General features: G+C 38.8%; 1 protein-coding gene across 4 annotated transcripts in view; it reads right to left on the minus strand.

The window, feature by feature from the left end:
* Positions 1 to 19,993, minus strand: part of acot7 (acyl-CoA thioesterase 7) — a 96,846-nt gene that overhangs the window by 13,888 nt on the left and 62,965 nt on the right. For all 4 annotated transcript variants that reach the window (XR_013787296.1, XR_013787297.1, XM_079467459.1 and 1 more), the window contains exon 7: positions 2,315 to 2,431. Coding sequence is in view for 2 of the 4 variants with exons in the window: in XM_079467459.1 (XP_079323585.1) it covers positions 2,315 to 2,431 (117 nt within the window). In the remaining 2 variants the exon portion in view is untranslated. The remainder of the gene's footprint in view (positions 1 to 2,314; positions 2,432 to 19,993) is intronic.

Consider the following 19,993-nt stretch of genomic DNA (forward strand, 5'->3'; position numbering starts at 1 on the left):
TTAAAGCATCACAAACCTCACTTACAACCCACACAAGCCTGTTCCTTGACAAGAACAATTTCATCCTCCACTTTGAACTGCTCCACTGAAATTCAAAAAATCCTAAAAAATATAATATTTCCTTTGTTCCTTGTTTTCTGATGAAAATACTCATTTGGAATATGCACGTACAGTAGCACATGCATCCTTGTGTCATTTCACAGAAATCTTCTTTTGTAATTCATTGAAAAGATACAATCTAAACAGTATATATATATAGTATACTCTATTTACATCTATCGTATACACTATAAACCGTATTTACTACATTAAACTGACTCTGAGAATCCAGAGACGTGAGTTGAGACACAAGCACGGCAGCGTTTGCTGAAATCCCATCAAATCCACTGAATAATTCAAACTGCTGAAAGCTTTATTGAGTTCATGTCAGAAAAACACACGGGCTTCAGAAGTATATGAATCTGAGAAGATTCTGCAGAGTTCCTGTCTGTGATTAGCACATACAGTATTACATTTACGCATTTGGCAGACGCTTTTAGATAAAGCGACTTACATTTCATTATACTATACATTAGCTTCCAAGTATGTGCCATCCCTGAGATGGAACCCATGGTGCCAACGCCACGCTCTAACCACTAAGCTACATGGAACATTACTTCTGTTCACGTTTGAAGAATCAGATGTAGTAACGGATAAAAGGAAAGAATAATAATCAGATGAATTATTCAGTGCATCTCGTCTGAAGATGAAAACATGAAACACTTTTCATTGTGTAAACACTGATCATCAATGAGCCCGAGGTCGTCTTTCATCACGTCACATTTAACAAACACGTGCGATGTCCAGCTGCTTTTTTAAAGGCTGTCAACGGACTTCTGTAGCTACAGCGCTGCAGAGATCAAGATGTAAAAACGGACTCACAAAATATATTTAGAACAAAATATGAAATCTGTGAATTCATTACTCGGTCTGATCTATTCTTCCCATTTTCATTAAAGATGTTGCGCAGTCATTCCCAGTGTCGGCTGGATCCCTTTAAGAACCTGCTATGACCCCAGTATCTGAACACTGCATTGGTAACCACCCCCAAAACACCTTTAGCAGCGTTCTCTCCGTCTTGTTCACAGAAGTAACAGTAAAGGAACGCATGAAAGTCTCCTCTGGAATAATGAAGTTGCATTTGCATATAGTGTGGAGATGAAATAACCAACCAGTGACATAATGAACGTCCAGCTGTACATTTAACCATTTTTGCCGTGCTTCCTTTACTGTTTTTTGCTGTATTAGAGCTGTATCGTACAAAATAGGATCGTATGATGCTGTAGTCATCATCATTTAAATGAGCATTGAGTATAGAAGCTGAGCATGAGCTACAAAACACACCGCTTACAAATAAATCAATATATAAATATGCCACATTAAATAAAATATGAACAAATGATTAAAGTAAAGTCTGCTTGTTCGTGTTAGTTGAAGGTGTTTTCCTTTCACAAGGTTTCATGCAGATCTTCTGGAAAGAGATGACTTTATCAGATAAGTGTTCTCATGTACCCGCTCCAATTTTCCACCGGCCCATTTACTGTATTTAAAAGTGCTATTTAAAGGCCGTCCTGTCACTTCATGTATATCTTTATTTCATCGTAACTGCAAGAGGGTTTTTTGGGGGGGAGTTGAGGGAAATTATTTTTGGCAGGCTTTCATGAGTTTATAATGATGAACAAGCTTGAGCCTTTCAAATCTCTTTCCTTTTTAGGGTGTATGTTTGTGAGAGGCTTTGTGTTTGTTAATATCAGCAGAGGCCTGCATGGAGGTGAAAGCACATTTCTCCACACAGTTCAAGTTCAAGTTTATTTATAAAGCACATTTAAACATGGACCAGGCCAAGCAAAGCGCTGTACAATTGACAATAACAAATATAAAAACTTAAAACAGTAATAAAGTCTATGATGATAAAAAAAGTATAAAACCAAAGTTTCCATGTATTAAAAGCAAAGAACAAAAGATGTTTTTTAAGGAGGCTTTAAACTCCGATAAGGTGGAAACCGCTGGAATGTGTGTTGGTAAATTGTTCCAAAGCGTGGGACCGGCTACTTCGAAAGCTCTGGATCCCCTCGTCTCTAGAGCAGTTCTGGGGATAAGGAAGAACGTAAACTCCTAGCCGATGAATATGGGAGGAGTGAACCAGATAGATACGAAGCAGCACGATCGTTTAATGATTTGTAGACAACTATTAGCAATTTGAACTGGATTGAGTCCTGCATGACTTGAGAAAGTATTTTCTACTCTATGAATGTCTAGTTTATGTCTCCATTACCTTTCTTGATCTTCTGGTGGAAGTTAATGGCGTCCACAGATGCCGTCACAATGTTTGTCTTGCAGTGACGGGCAGCTACGATCCCGGCAACCTCATCCATCAGCTTCATGGTCACACCTGACGACACAAACACCAACACAAACGCCCGTCAACTATAATTACATTGATTTAGTCATGCGGTGACGCGAGGTTTGTCGTTGTAAGTTTATTCTGAACAAGATTCACTTAAGGGATCAGAAATCTAGCATAAGAGTTGCGGGACAAATTAGAATTGAATAGGACGACCAAAATTCATTCAAAAGATCCACGAAACACTAAAAATTTGTAATAAAATAATAATAGAAGTAACTTGGGTGATCTATTGTGCAGAAATGTATGCGTAGGATGTTTTAGGTTCCATGTTTTATCACCCACCTACTGTAACATATAAAAAAATTGGTGCAGGTAAAAATTCCATTAACTAAGCATAAAAAAACTGAAAATACCCAAGATAAAGTCTGTGACCTTCAACAAAACATTCAGTGACTATTAGCTTCATTGCTTTTTTATCTAATCAATAGCAAAATAGCCGTGTGTTGCTCAGAAATGCACAAAAGTTCAGATGTGTTCTAGATTTGTTTGGGACTAGCCAAAATAAACAAAAACTTCTTGTGTTTGATCGTGCCTAAAACTCAAGTTACTCATTAACTTGTGGTTTATTGAATAATTATACAAAATCAATAACACATCAGACATTATAAAAAATAAAAAAGATCTCATGTACCTTTATTGCAATCACATGTCAGATATCGTGGGCCTTTGTGTGTATTTATTAAATAGACTGATTTCATTAAAGACAATCCTGCATTCTTATCTTACCAGCAGTAAGAGTACCACAATTATACAAGTACCTGAAGAATCAAAGAAGGAACAAGTGGTGAATGCTTTTAAAGCCAGAAGAAGTTTTACATTCAATCACATGAGTGGTGTTCACACATACATAAATCAGACAATGACACTAAATTGCTGGTGTATTTTCACAGTTGTGGTCTTGACCGGTCTTGAAATAAAATCCAGAGACCACTAAGTCTGACCAAGACCATCAGAAAAAGGTGTTAAGACCGGTCTTGAGTACTACAACACTAGGTTTTACATTCTGATAATATTTACTATTAACATTTTATGCTACACAAAATGCTAAACATCAATAATTAGAACATATGATATTTTATAAACAGTCATGTTGTTGGCACCCCTGAAATTTTTCCAGAAAATCAAGTATTTCTCACAGAAAAGTATTGCATTAACACATGTATTAATGCAGGGGAAAAAAGCTAATTTTAACATAATGTCACACAAAACTCACAAAATGACCTGGACAAATTATTGGCACCCTTTCAAAATTGTGGATAAATAAGATTGTTTCAAGCATGTGATGCTCCTTTAAACTTACCTGGGGCAAGTAACAGGTGTGAGCAATATAAAAATCACACCAAAAGCAGATAAGTTGACTTAGTCTTTGCATTGTGTGTCTGTGTGTGCCACACTAAGCATGGACAACAAAAAGAGGAGAAGAGAACCTTCTGAGGACTTGAGAACCGTCTGAGGACTTGTGAACCAAAGTTGTGGAAAAATATCAACAATCTCCTGGTTACAAGTCCATCTCCAGAGATCTAGATGTTCCTTTGTCCACAGTTCGCAACAATATCACGAAGTTTGCAACCCATGGCACTGTAGCATTTCTCCCTGGACAGGACGGACCCAAACAAGTTCCATAGAAATTGGCACTGGGTGCCTTGACTGTGTGCAAGGCATAAGGAAATCTGAGGATTACCAAAGGATTTTGGGTCGCAATGTAGGGCCCATTGTCAGAAAGCTGGGTTTGCCTCCGAGGTCGCGGGTCTTCCAGCAGGACAATGACCCCAAACATACTTCAAAAAGCACCCAGAAATGGATGGCAACAAAGCGCTGGAGAGTTCTGAAGTGGCCCGCAATGAGTCCAGATCTAAATCCCATTTAACAACTGTGGAGAGATCTTAAAATTGCTGTTGGGAAAAGGCGCCATCCAATATGAGAGACCTGGAGCAGTTTTCAAAGGAAGAGTGGTCCAAAATTTCCGGGTGAGAGGTGTAAGAAGTTTATTGAAGGTTATAGGAAGCGATTGAAGTGGTGCTTTAACAGTTATTTCTCCGCTGGTGGCTCAATCGAGCCGGATAACAATCTCGAATTGTCCCCCTTTCATACCAAATCAGGATATTGAAAAGGAATAATTGAGATTTGGGAAAATCGCTAGTGGAATTAAGATGGTTCCACTAGGATGTAAAAGCGAGTCTTTGAAACATGTTACGTCTTTTAGACGTCAAGTGTTTTTTTTTTGGATTCAACGGTTCTCGATATCTCTTTTCGAGTTATGTATGAGGGGAAGACCTACATGCTTTATGCAAGTACTGGAAGTCTAAAATGTTTTGAATGTGGTGAAATAGGTCACAAGAAAAATGCGTGCCCTCATAAAACGAACACTGAAAAGAATGAGTTGGAAAATGAAACGGTGGTGCCGACAGGGTTAAATGAAATGGCAAGGCCAGGTGGGTCAAAAGAGAGTGAGGGTGGGAAAGGAAAGAGTTTACAGAAAACTGAAAGGAAGGGAGATGAATCAGAAAACAATGAAACACAGAATAATCAGGATCAAAGATGCGAAGAAATAAATGTTGAAAAACGTGATATTGTTAATAAGACCGTTAAGGAAGCTGAGGTCAATGTTGTTCAACTTGAAGATGATAGAGAGGAGGAGGAGGAGGAGGAGGAGGAAGAGATGGCTGATGATGATGATAGTATTTCAGGAATGTCTGACATATTTTCTCAAAGTGGTGATGATCAGTTGTATACGGTGAAAGAAATTAAAGAGTTCCTTGATGAAACTTTTGGAAAAACTTATAAGATTCAGACTTTCTTTCCGGATGTCGAAAAATTCTTGAGGTCGGCAGTTAAAGTACAGAAGAGTGTAGGAGTGGAAGAACTGAGCCGAAGGAAAAGATTTAGTCAAATTTAAAATCGTGACAAATATACGAAAAGACAGGAGATGGCTTAAAAAGTAATTCAATGATTATGTCACAAGGGGTGTTTTCTTTTTCCTGCTTTTTTTTATGTTTTGTCTTTCTATTTTTTTTCTTCTTATGGAGAGCACAAAAATGGGGACAATAAATATTAATGGGGGAAGGAATTACAGGAAAAGGGCTGCCTTGAATGAATTAATTAAAAATAAACATTTGGATATTATTTTTTTACAAGAAACCCACAGCGATTTAAGTAATGAAATTGAATGGAAAATGTGGTGGGAGGGGAAGATGTTTTTAAGTCATGGCTCTAATCTAAGTGGAGGTGTTGCAATTCTATTTTCCAAAAAGCTTAATATGATAAATATATCCTCTTATGAGATAGTTGACGGTAGAATTTTGGTTGTACAGGCAGAGGTAATGGGGTTTTCCTTTCTCACCAAACAATGGAGCAGAAAGAGTAGATTTAAAAAAAAAATATCTAGTGGTTTAAAAAATTATGAAAATGATGTATGTATAGTTCTTGGGGTTGACAGGAATTGTACTTTAGATTTTACAATGGACCGAAATAGTGAAGAACATATCCCCAGTCTGCTAATTTGTTAGGCAGCATTATAAGAAAATTTGATTTATTTAATGTTTAGCGGGTAAAACACCCAACAGTGAAGCAATTTACATAGATTACGTTAGTGCTGCAAGGTTGGATAGGGTGTTACTGGCATTTTAATCAGAAATTATTACATGACTTTGTATTTTGTGAAAAGTTTGGGTTATTTTGGTCTAGATGGCAAGAACAAAAGAGTGACTATGAAGATTTAGTGCAATGGTGGGATGTTGGAAAAGCACAAATAATATTTGTTTGTCAGAATTATACAGCTCACTCAAATAGACTTATAAAGGACACAATTAAAACACTTGAGAGTGAATTAATTAAAATTGAAGAAGGAATTATTGAAGAGAATTCAGAAGAAGTGGAACAATTAAAAGCAAAAAAGACTGTTCTGGCATCTCCGTTCAATGAAAGAGCAAAAGGAGCTTTGATAAGAGCACGCTATTCTTCAATACGAGAAGTAGATGCTCCGAGTTCATATTTGTTTAATTTGGCGAAGAAAGAAGGAGGAAGAAAACTTATGTTACATTTGAAACTTTAATAATTAATCCAAAAGAAATGAGAAACCATGCAAAAGATTTTTATACTGATTTATTCAAAGCAAGAGACTGTGACACTAATTGCATGGATGACCTTCTAAGAAATTTGCCAAAGCTTACGGATGAACAGAGACAATGGCTTGATGCTGATATTCAATTAGATGAAATATCAGAGGCTGTAAAGACACTTTCTAACGGTCGGTCTCCAGGCATTGATGGACTTCCGTCTGAGTTTAATAAACAATTCTGGACTCTTTTAAAAGAGGATTTACTTGAAGTCTTTAGAATCTCTCATAAAAAAAGGAGCTGCCATTAAGTTGTAGAAGAGCAGTCCTATCCCTATTACCAAAAAAAGGTGATCTTCGTCTGTTAAAGAACTGGAGAAAATTTTAGCTAAATGTCTTTCAAATAGATTAAAACAATGTTTAGAGTTTGTTATCAATGAATTTCAAACGTATTGTGTGCTGAAAAGAACTATAATGGACAATCTTTTTCTTGTGCGTGATGTAATGGATTTGGCAAATGCTAGTAACGAGGATGTAGATCTTCTGTCAATTGATCAAGAAAAAGCTTTTGATAAGGTTGATCATTTGTATTTATTTTAAACCTTCAGGTTGGTGGAGAGTTCCTTCCTCAAGTGGAGGAGTTTAAGTATCTCGGGGTCTTGTTCACGAGTGAGGGAAGGATGGAACGGGAGATTGACAGACGGATCGGTGCAGCTTCTGCAGTAATGCGGTCGATGTACCGGTCCGTCGTGGTGAAGAAAGAGCTGAGCCGCAAGGCGAAGCTCTCAATTTACCGGTCAATCTACGTTCCTACTCTCACCTATGGTCATGAGCTTTGGGTCATGACCGAAAGGACAAGATCCCGGATACAGGCGGCTGAAATGAGCTTCCTCCGCAGGGTGGCTGGGCGATCTCTTAGAGATAGGGTGAGAAGCTCGGTCACCCGGGAGGAGCTCGGAGTAGAGCCGCTGCTCCTCCACATCGAGAGGGGTCAGCTGAGGTGGCTTGGGCATCTGTTACGGATGCCTACTGGACGCCTTCCCCGGAAGGTGTTCCGGGCCCGTCCGACCGGGAGGAGACCCCGGGGAAGACCTAGGACACGCTGGTGGGACTATGTCTCCCGGCTGGCCTGGGAACGCCTCGGTGTCCCCCCGGAAGAGCTGGAGGAAGTGTCTAGGGTGAGGGATGTCTGGGCATCTCTGCTTAGACTGCTGCCCCCGCGACCCGGCCCCGGATAAGCGGTAGAAAATGGATGGATGGATAAAACCTTTAATGCATTTGGTATTGGTGAGACTTTCGTTTCTTGGGTAAAACTGTTATATACTGGAGCTTCTGCATTGTTAAAGGTCGGAGGTGGGCTAAGCCATCCAGTGTTAGTTCATAGAGTTATAAGGCAAGGCTGTCCCTTATCAGGACAGTTATATGCTTTGGCCATTGAACCTTTATTATATAAACTTAAAGAGAAATTGCAGGGGTTTATGATAGATGGCTGTGGAAATAGGCCAATTACTATTTCTGCCTATGCTGACGATATAACTGTTTTTATAAAAAGTGATATAGATGTTTTGAATTTAACAAATAGTCTAAACATTTATGAAAAAACTTCTTCAGCCAGAGTAAACTGGGAAAAGAGCGAGTGATACTTGTTAGGAGATTGGCAGGGGAAAACCCCTCCCGTGCTTCCAGGGGGACTTAAATGGGTTAGAGAGGGCCTGAAGATGTTGGGAGTTTTTTTAGGAATAGAGCCATTTAGGGAAAAAAATTGGGAGGGTATGGTGGAGAAAATGAGTGATCGGTTGTCTCGATGGTCGTGGGTGCTACCTCAGCTATCATATAGGGGCAGGGTTTTGGTCACAAATAATCTGGCTGCTTCTGCGTTATGGCATAAAATGAATGTCATGGACCCCCCAGAAAGTGTTGTTAAAGAGCTACAAAGAAAGCTAATTGACTTTTTCTGGGATGGACAGCATTGGAAAAAATCTGCTGTAATTTTCCTACCTATTCAAGAGGGAGGGCAAGGCCTGATTGACATTGAAAATAGGATAAAGACGTTCAGACTTCAAGCAGCCCAAAGATTGCTGTATGCGAAACCATGCTGGGGTGATACTGCGTGTGCTGTGTTAAAACAAATGCACATTTTCAAGTATGATCTGCAACTGTTTTTAATTAAACTGGAAAACATGGACTTGAGGGAGTTTTCCCCATTGTACAAAACTGTTTTGAGAACATGGACTTCGACTTTTAAAGATAGAGACTTTTCAAACATTGGACTCTGGATGGAGAAGGAACCTCTTTTCAATAATCCGATGATACAAGTACAGGCACTGGAGTCCAGGAGCATACAGAACGCAATGGCAACAGCGGGCTGCACAAGGATTGCTGATTTAATGAATGGGGCAAACTGGAAAAGTCCAGAAGAAATGTGCAGCATTACCGGTGTCAAGTCTATAAGGATCATGAAGAGAATAATGGATGGAATTGTCTCAGCTTTACCTTCTGTCTTTGGACATAGCCCAGAGGAGGATGAAGTTCCTGAACCAAACAGAGAGAGTCTTTTTCCTCTAGTGGAAATTTCAGCAGCAATAGATGAGGAGCCAGGGGAAGGATCCATTTTAAACTTCAGGACTCCCCAGCTTGACGGTTTTGAGACCGCTTCAAAAAAGGCACTTTATAATATTTGTGTGAAAGTGTCACATTGTAATGTACTCAAAGACTGTAAAGAGACAAAGTGGTCAGGAATGTTTGGGCCAGACTCATCCCCTAGTGGCTGTTGGAGGTCCCTGTATAAACCCCCTATTGAGAAACGCACTGCGGATCTCCAGTGGAGAGTTATACATTGGGCAGTAGCTACAAATAGACACGTGGCACACATTGACCCCACTGTAGGGAAAGAATGTCCTTTTTGTGGTACTGACGAGTCAATAGATCATCTGTTCTTAAATTGTTTAAGGTTAAGAGGATTGTTCCAGATTTTAGAAGAGAGGGTTAGGAATTTGGGGACAGAGTTTGAGTTTTTATTTTTGGACCAAAATATGTTGCATCAGATAGGAAGTAAATCTTGTTAATCAATTTTGTAATAGGAGAGGCAAAGATGGCAATATGGTTAACACGGAAAAGGAAATTAAAGGGGGCAGGTGAAGTGGGTTCTGATGTTGTTTTAAGTGCTCTTATAGCAAATAGAATCAAAGCAGAATTTGCATATTTTAAATTGACAAATAACTTGGATGAAATTTGGGCTTTGAATGATGTCTTATGCACAGTGAATGATGAAAATGAATTGGAATTATATCAATAATGAGTGAGTGTATTGATTTGAGTGTATTTATTATTGTTATAAGTAAATAATTAGGAAATTAATGTTCACCAATGTTTTTTAAATAAAGGTGCTCTCTCTCTCTCTCTCAAAAAAAAACATATATATATATATATATATATATATATATATATATATATATATATATATATATAAATACATGTACAAGGACCCAATATAACAGTTAATGTCTTTATCTCTGATGTTATGACAAGAGAACAAGTATTGTGCTGACAGATCAATACATTCCACCATTTCTTCCAAAAGATATGACAGTTTTTCTTCATCATTCACTCTATGTTATTCAGGATGAACATTTCCTATTGGAGTACAGTACTTTTGTGTAATATCTAAACGATATTTTGACACAAGAATTCTTTGCCTGTAATCTTTCAGTTTTATTAGGTATGGTGCCAATTTGTAGTCAGTTTTTATTTTACGTTATTCATCTTATTTTGCCAGAGATGAAGATATTCTTCTTGAGTTGTGTTGACAATGTGTCTGAGTTTTGCCCGTCTGAACTGATCGGATGAGTTCAGCTGATGTTTGTTCAGGAGGTGCAATAAAGGATCGCTCTCTGGATGAGCTGTATTATGTCTGAATGCACTATGATGGTAGTTGTCTGGTGAACTCTCAGATAAGTGAAACCAGAACTTAGATGCCCTCTTCTGGATTTCAGACAGGAGAGGGAACCTCCCAAGTTCTGCTCTACATCCCAGATGTGAGGTATTTCTGTGAATTCCCAGTATGTTTTAGTAAAACTCAAAAAATTTCCTCTGGACATTTGTCCCAGGATTCATATTTCACTACCACACAGAAGAATGGGTTTGATGACCCCGTCAAAGAGTTTCAGCCACAGTTTAATAGGGAGGTTAAACTGAAACAGTGTTTTTCTGATGCCATAATAAACTCAACGGGCTTTCTCAGCAAGTTCTTTCATTGCCAGGTTGAATTGTCCTGAAGCAGAGATTGTCAGACCCAAGTAATTATAGTTTGTCACATGACTAAGAATTGATCCCCCAAGTGTAAAGATGTATTTGTTGTCTGTAAAACGACTTTTCTTTTGAAATATGATTATTTTGGACTTGTCCATGTTTATTGGTAAGGCCCATTCACTCCAGTGATGTTCTAGAACAGACAGATTTTCACGCAGACCTTCTTCATTTGGTGACAATAGCAGAAGGTCGTCTGTGTACAAAAGACATTTAATTTGTCTGTCCTCAAGGGTGAAACCAGGACAAGAGTATTGTTCAAGGTTTGTGGCCAATTCATTGATATAAATATTGAATAAAGTATTGGCAAACTCCTTTAGTCTGTCAAAAATAGTTTTTCATTGAAAAATTCTTTCATTGTTAATTTTGATAAAACACTTGTTGTCCTTATACATGTTCTTTATTACATCATAAACTTTTTCCTCCTATTCCACTCTGGATGAGTTTTACAAAGAGCCCGTTGTGCCAAACCGAATCAAAGGCCTTTTTAAAATCTATGAAGAAACCAAATATTTTTCCCTTTTTTGTTTGATGAACATGTTTCTATATAAGTGTGTGTAATGTGTATATATGATCAGTTGTCTTTTGTTTTGGCAAAAATCCAATTTCACAATTATTTAGACCTTGTTTGCTTGTAGAAATAGCACTAATCGGTCAATAATAATGGAGCAGAATAGTTTGCCGAGGTTACTGCTTAAGGTTATACCCCTGTAGTTATTAGGGGCGCATTTGTCCCCTTTTTTGAAGATCGGAGATATTTGACCTTCTTTCCATTCATTCCTCAGGAAAGTGTCCTGATCTTAATAACAAATTGAATAATTGGAGAATGGCATTTCCTAATCTAGGGCTGCTATATTTCAACATTTCATTATTTATTCCACCTGGGCCACAATATTTTTAATTTTTAAGAGATTACATTTTTTCTGTCAGGTCATTTAAATAGGGCTGTCTAATTGGTTCATGTGGTCTTTAATGGTGTGTTCTAGTTCATGTAGTTGGGAGGTCAGGTGTTTTTGGGTGGTGTTTGGATAATTTTGTGTATAAAGTTTACCAAAATGTTCGGTCCAAATATGTGAATCAGCGATGGGAATGTGTTTTTAGACTTATTAAAATGGTACCAAAAGTCCCAAAATGTACACTCACCTAAAGGATTATTAGGAACACCATACTAATACTGTGTTTGACCCCCTTTCACCTTCAGAACTGCCTTAATTCTACGTGGCATTGATTCAACAAGGTGCTGAAAGCATTCTTTAGAAATGTTGGCCCATATTGATAAGATAGCATCTTGCAGTTGATGGAGATTTGTGGGATGCACATCCAGGGAACGAAGCTCCCATTCCACCACATCCCAAAGATGCTCTATTGGGACTGAGATCTGGTGAGCCATTTTAGTACAGTGAATTTGAAATGATTCGAGCTTTGTGACATGGTGCATTATCCTGCTGGAAGTAGCCATCAGAGGATGGGTACATGGTGGTCATAAAGGGATGGACATGGTCAGAAACAATGCTCAGGTAGGCCGTGGCATTTAAACGATGCCCAAATGGCACTAAGGGGCCTAAAGTGTGCCAAGAAAACATCCCCCACACCATTACACCACCACCACCAGCCTGCACAGTGGTAACAATGCATGATGGATCCATGTTCTCATTCTGTTTACGCTAAATTCTGACTCTACTATCTGAATGTCTCAACAGAAACCGAGACTCATCAGGCCAGGCAACATTTTTCCAGTCTTCAACTGTCCAATTTTGGTGAGCTCGTGCCAATTGTAGCCTCTTTTTCCTATTTGTAGTGGAGATGAGTGGTACCCGGTGGGGTCTTCTGCTGTTGTAGCCCATCCGCCTCAAGGTTGTGCTTGTTATGGCTTCACAAATGCTTTGCTGCATACCTCGGTTGTAACGAGTGGATATTTCAGTCAAATTTGCCCTTCTATCAGCTTGAATCAGTCGGCCCATTCTCCTCTGACCTCTAGCATCAAAAAGGCATTTTCACCCACAGGTCTGCCGCATACTGGATGTTTTTCCCTTTTCACACCATTCTTTGTAAATCCCAGTCACTGAGCAGATTGTGAAACACTCAGACTGGCCCGTCTGGCACCAACAACCATGCCACGCTCAAAATTGCTTAAATCACCTTTCTTTCCCATTCTGACATTCAGTTTGGAGTTCAGGAGATTGTCTTTACCAGGACCACCACACCCCTAAATACATTAAAGCAACTGCCATGTGATTGGTTGATCAGATAATTGCATTAATGAGAAATTGAACAGGTGTTCCTAATAATCCTTTTTTTCGTGTATTTTAGTTAACTGCTTCTTCAATCATGTAAAATTTTTAAAATGTTCAGCTTTTTTTCTCTTTAACAGTGACTTGTATGTTTTAAGGGTGTGTTGATAGGGGGCACGTGTCTGATGGTCTGAAGGGTCTCTGTGTGAACATTCGTAGTTATTTTCTAGATATTTGACATTCTTTATCAAACCAGTCAGCTTTGTCAATCTCTTTTTTTTCTTTGGTTCAATTAGATTTTTTTTTAAGATGTGTTGGCCACTGTCAAAAAAATATGATGTAATTGTTTTGTTGCCAGATTGATACTTTTTTTCATCTTCTTTCAATCTAGAGCGAAGAAATGATTCTCGTGTTTTGAGTACGAGTGTTGTGGAGCTCTGCTTCATATTTGTTTTGCTCTACATTTGAAATGTTGATATATTTATCTCCAGTAGAACTTATGTAGTCCAGTTCTTTCCCAGTTCTTGCATTGAAGTCCCCCATTAACAGAACTGATCCTAAAGACTGGAACTAATGATCGCTGACTGTAATGTTGGGAAAATGTCTTCATCATAATAAGGAGACTCATGTGGAGGGATGTATGCGGCACACATGTATGTGTCCTCATCTGAACACACAAGTTCTCTTTTCAATTTAAGCCAAATATGTGTGTTCCCTTTTTTAACAGACTGAATGTAATGCAGTAGTTGTTCTTTAAACAACACAATTATTCCTCCTGAATCCTGTCCGTTTTTCACATGAGGACAGCAGGTTAAAGCGAATTCTGTTCTTTTCTGCTGCAGTATAGTCGGACAACAGCATCTCTGGGTTTTCTCTTAGAATTATTTATTTTATCGTCTGCTGACTCTATATAAACTTAAGATGTTTTTAAAATTGTAATTTGAGGTCTTACCCTTAAAATCTTCTGCCTCTTTTGTTCTTGAGTTAGTATCCAATCACGTACACTATGTATTTAGTAAAAAAATCATATATTATCTGTCAAAAACATGCCAAATCAGGAGCTGGTGACTTTGCTGCCAACTGCCATCTCTCTCTGTCTTTCTCTGACTCCTCATGCCTTCAGTAAGGTGACATGAAGGTCGAGCTGACTCACTGTCATGATGGAGAGAGAGCTGGAGGACATTTCTAAAACTTGACTTTTGTCTTCATCACTATCAGTCAGAACATTTTATTCACCCCAGCCACAGCAGAACATCCCGCCAATTCATTCACAGCTAGACTGTTGACAACACGGTCTGTGTATATCTGACTTCAGACTGAAGAAAAACGGCGTGAAGCGACAGTTCAAATAGATGTTGTCAGAAGGAGAGTCTTCTCCATCAGGAGAAGAAATGCTGAGATCACTTTTAACCACAATGGCACAATGAAATATTGAAGTGTTACTGTCATGATTCTGCCTGCTCTTGTCTTGATTTTCTGGTCTAGGGGCAGAATCATGACAGACCCACGTGTTTTATGTGGAGAGGATCATATTATGGTCAATCAGGACATAATATGCGTTCTCTCCTGTCTCGTCATTTGGCCCTGCCCCTCTCGTTTCTAGTATTGCTCTCCTCCTGTGTCGCATTACCCACACCTGCCTATCGTTATCCCCTTTGTTAGTCTCCCTATATAATGCCCTCTTGTCTATTGTCTTGTGCTCGTTCGTTGTACATGTTTCATGCTTTTTGCCATGCCATGCCATGCCATGCCATGCCATGCCATGCCAAGTCAAGTCAAGTCAAGTCAAGTCAGTGTGAGTGTTTTGTTTTGTTAGTCTAGGTGTTTTTGTAGTTGTAGTTCTTGTCAAGTGTTAGTCTTCAGTTTATTGTGTTCCCTGTTTACCCCCTCGTGGGTTTTTGTTTTGTTCCTGTTTATTATTTATTAAAATCCTGTTTAAACCCTGTTTCGCTGCCTGCACTTGGGTTCTCTTTCCGCGTTCCTGACAGTTACCATAGAAACAGCTGCTGGAATATTTTCACAGTCATATTTCCCTGTACACTTGTATTGTGTATTCACTGAACACCATCATGAGTCACAATTCATCATCCACTCAACACAAACTATTCATGATTGTTGACTTCCAAACCTGTATGTGTGGCATTAAAAAGATTGATTAACACTGAAAACATGTGTTTCTGTTCCCCTATCAGATGATGAGCACAAACATAATCATTATTTATTCATTGTGCCATGTGAAAGGCAGAGTAGGCCATCCTGTCCAGAAAAATGTTTTCTTGTGCTTGTTGAAAGTCTCTTCACATCCTGATAGCAATCAATAAGGAAAGTGGTCCAATTATATTTTTTGTATAAAAAAGGAAGTATTTTGCATCCCTCCTGCGCATCCTGTTCACGCAGACATCACACGTCATCAGCGCGCTCCCATACACTGCACAGACACAGCGGGAGAATGACAGGTAAACAGATGGAACCTAACATTTCCCTTCAAGTGGACCCACAAAAAAGAAAAACAGTGGAAACTGCTATGATTTTTTTCTATGATAAGACACATTATTATGGGGTGAAAACAGTATCAAAACCTCCCACAAATACACAAAAAATATCCACATTCACACACAAATGCACACAAGAGATCAACACTCACAGCAATCCACATGCGCTCTATTTACAAATAAAAAAAAATAACTCCCAATCATTACCGGTATGAACAAAGAATTAGATCTTACGATTTTCCTGTAATGGAATTTGATTAAAAATGTTAAGAGTATCGATTATATATATATATATATATATATATATATATAAAATTGGGAATTACTTTTCTCTTTTGTGTTAAAGTGGATATTATTGTTAAGGTGAAGCTTATATCTTTCATTATAATGTATTTTGATGTTAGTTTATTGAGAATAACTGTTGTGAATTATTTATATCACATACTGATGCTTTGGGTTTGTATATGGTGGGAGCTTTATTATGTAAATATGCACTACTCAACTTCTAGTGTCATACGTGTTTGGCGTAAATGACGTGTTATTGGTTACGCATACAGAGCTGACAAATGTGAAGCCGTTTTAACTAGTACAGGATCTCTATGTGCAGGGCAAAGTTACTGACCAAGTAAGTTTGCTCCATGATTTTGTATACTGGATGTTTAAACTGCTAATCTGTTTGTATCTAAGCCTGTGATGTTCTTGGTGGTTCGTGATCTTTGGTACTCAATTTATCACGTGAAAAGCATGTGGAAGTGACGCTAGCATCGCGGCTAATCTTGCTAATGTTTCTAATGTAATATGTTATATGTTTAGGACGTACAATATATATTCTACAGTTGATATGTTTTCATTTCGTAATGAGGATGTGGTGTAATGTATGTACAATAATGTACAATACGCGGACTTCCTATCGGACCTATTGGTTAACGTTGTTAAAATACTAATTGTCAGAGATTTTAATATCCACGTAGATAGCGCTAACGATGCATTAGCACTGGCGTTTATAGAACTACTACAATTTTTGGGGTACTACAACACATTAAAGGACCCACTCATCGATTTAATCATACACTAGACCTGATTATATCTCACAGAGCCGATCTAACCAATATAGATATTATGCCTCAAAGCGACGATGTCACCGATCACTATCTTATAACGGGTACTTTGCTCACGGCAGGAATCAGCCCTTTAACTCGTTATCGACAGGGTAGAACAATAAACTCAACTACTAAAGATAGTTTCACAAAGAGCTTGCCAGATCTGACTCAGCGCAGAATTGCTACTCATGTCGATGTACAATGATGCAAAAGTAGCATGAATTCCGATATGACCGTTCAGACGGAGGTCGCATTGCGAAACATCAGACATGTATCTGATTTAGGACCACATATGGAAGAGGCTCAGATCAGATTTAAAAAGATTGGATTCCATGTGGTTTGTCCTGTTCACACTGTGATGCAGTAAACAGATCTGGGTCACATACCGTAAGAGCAAAATAATCTGATTTTGGTGGCAGTGTGAACGTAGTCAAGATATTAAATGTGGATGGCATAACCAAATGGCTAAACACACTGAAGAAGGCATTAGCCGGAACTTCTGTGTTAATTTGTGCCCCATGATGAAATAAAATGTAATACGTTTGTATCTCTGAGTGCGAATAATTTTGTATGAAGAAGAACTACTTCCTTCCGCCACGAATTCCAGCCCCGCATAATAGTTAAACAAACCTTCACTACTAATTCATAACCATCAGTTCTTAAATTTGTGCTGTGCTGGTTCAGCTTCAGGAGTGATACAAACAGTTAGTGAAGCGTTTCACGTGGTGATACTGGTAGAATATCGCAGCCAATCAGATTCGAGAACTAGAAAGGACTTTTGTATAATAGTTTGTATAATGAATATTAATACTGAACTAGTCATGTTTCCTAATATTTTCTATCTACACAGCACAAATTCAAACAAAAAATTACAGGTTATAAGAGCTGTTTTTAAACTTTCGTCAGAAAATTGCTTTCATTAGCCGCTGTATTGGTGCATCTCTACTGAAAACTCAACGAGTGTGTTTAGGGAAGTTACAGCCCAGTATGATGTGATGAAATAATGGAAACGAAGAGCTGATGTTATTGGTCTACATTAAAGCTTGTGGTTTTGTTAAATGTCATGCTGATGTCACAAAGGCTGCGTTTACATTTGGCCTCGTTCTTGTTCTGTTTTCCTCTGTTCCTTTTCATCTCATACATTATCATGTTCTGTTAACCTGTTAACCTTCTGTTTACCTGTGTCTTGTGTGGTCTGACCTTTAGTTCATGTGTATATTTCTTTAGTATGGTTGTTGCCTTCCTCTACGATTACCCAAGTGTTTTCGGTATAATAAAAACTTTTATTATGCTTATTTCTGTGTGCGTTGAGTGTGGACTTCACTTGTGAAAGCTGAAGAGTTCTCAGACTTTTAAAGTCATATGGATTATTTAAACATTGATTTGCAGTGTAGAACATGCTTTTTTCATGTTTTTTACATCAAGGGATGCATTTGTAAAAAACTGACAGCCTGCCACAGATGCGGCACATATGTTTTCAACCTGGAATATTTATTTCACATATTTAGTTCTTGAGAATCTACTGAAGGGTTTACTCAGACAAAACTCCCACTGTCTCACAACACAATCAACAGTGGCACACTGGCACAGAGCCGTGCTTTCCCACTAACACACACACACACACACACACACACACAAACTGGAGCTGTGATGAATGTAACCTGTCTTTGCTGTATAATCATTCCGACTGGAGGAAATCCAGATGCATTCATCCACCCATCTGCCCCTCTCCTCTAACACAGATAGAAGACACACGGCACAGAAAATCAGCTGCCGTCTCTCTGTTCGTAATTCTATGATATTCACATCCTAAACAAACACCATCGAATCCAACATTGAGGTCTGTTTTCCCAACTTATGATGCAACTCGAAGAAGGTTTTCGTGGGTACATGTCAGACGTAAAGTTTTTAAAAAGGGATTCAAACGGATTTAAAGCGCTGCAACCACGCAAATATTAAGTCGGCGAAATATTTTCACATTTATCTTCTCCACAGATTCGGGGAGTTATGTACCTAGTTTACACTGTTACGTTGTGGCGATGTACCGGACCATATTTGTTGCCACTCATATCCACTACAAATAAGAAAAAGAGGCTAAAATTGGCACAAGCTCACCAAAATTGGACAGTTGAAGACTGGAAAAATGTTGCCTGGTCTGATGAGTCTCGATTTCTGTTGAGACATTCAGATGGTAGAGTCAGAATTTGGCGTAAACAGAATGAGAACATGGATCCATCATGCCTTGTCACCACTGTGCAGGCTGGTGGTGGTGGTGTAATGGTGTGGGGGGTGTTTTCTTGGCACACTTTAGGCCCCTTAGTGCCATTTGGGCATCGTTTAAATGCCACGGCCTACCTGAGCATTGTTTCTGACCATGTCCATCCCTTTATGACCACCATGTACCCATCCTCTGATGGCTACTTCCAGCAGGATAATGCACCATGTCACAAAGCTCGAATCATTTCAAATTGGTTTCTTGAACATGACAATGAGTTCACTGTACTAAAATGACCCCCACAGTCACCAGATCTCAACCCAATAGAGCATCTTTGGGATGTGATGGAACGGCAGCTTCGTGCCCTGGATGTCCATCCCACAAATCTCCATCAACTGCAAGATGCTATCTTATCAATATGGGCCAACATTTCTAAAGAATGCTTTCAGCACCTTGTTGAACCAATGCCCAGCCCTCTCCTCTGAGGCCACTGCAGCTCCTCTTACCATCACCCCTCGGGAGCCTAAATCTTTACTGCATGCCTGCTGCTGATGGATCACTTGTATTCATCAGCTGATGTCAGTGATCCATTCCTTATCTCACGCACATACACAAACTATGTGCCCAGCTTTCAGATGCAGACGCAAGACCAGCATTATAAAGCAGGCACAGTATAGAACAAGAGAAGAGAGGTATAGAGCTGTATAGAGCAATTTTATTTCACGCTAATGATATATTTCACACTCATTATAATCAGATCATATCCCATTATAATTCTATATCTTATACCTAATTTTTCTTAGATTGATTTAATTGATTTAAATGCTCACCATCGTTAAAATATAGGTACATGTAAGTTAGGAAAATATACTAAAGATATCAAATTAAGTTATGATTATAAGATTTATTATTTATTAATATTTATCTTCTGGCTATATAGTATGTATGACTTCCTGTTTGCTGAGAGCGCGTGGTTTGAGCTGGAGCTCTTTCAAATCTAATACATCGTTGTGGTGAGCGGGCCAATGGCCAATCAGCGTCGCAATGGAAACACCGCACTCAAGCCACAGCAACTGCCGATCGTCTACACCTGCGCCTCGTTAAGGCAGCAGCATATAAGCAGAGACTGAGGAAGAGAAGGGGAGCTTGT

This window comes from Barbatula barbatula (genome assembly GCF_947034865.1).
Source record: "Barbatula barbatula genome assembly, chromosome: 11".
Lineage (NCBI taxonomy): Eukaryota > Metazoa > Chordata > Actinopteri > Cypriniformes > Nemacheilidae > Barbatula > Barbatula barbatula.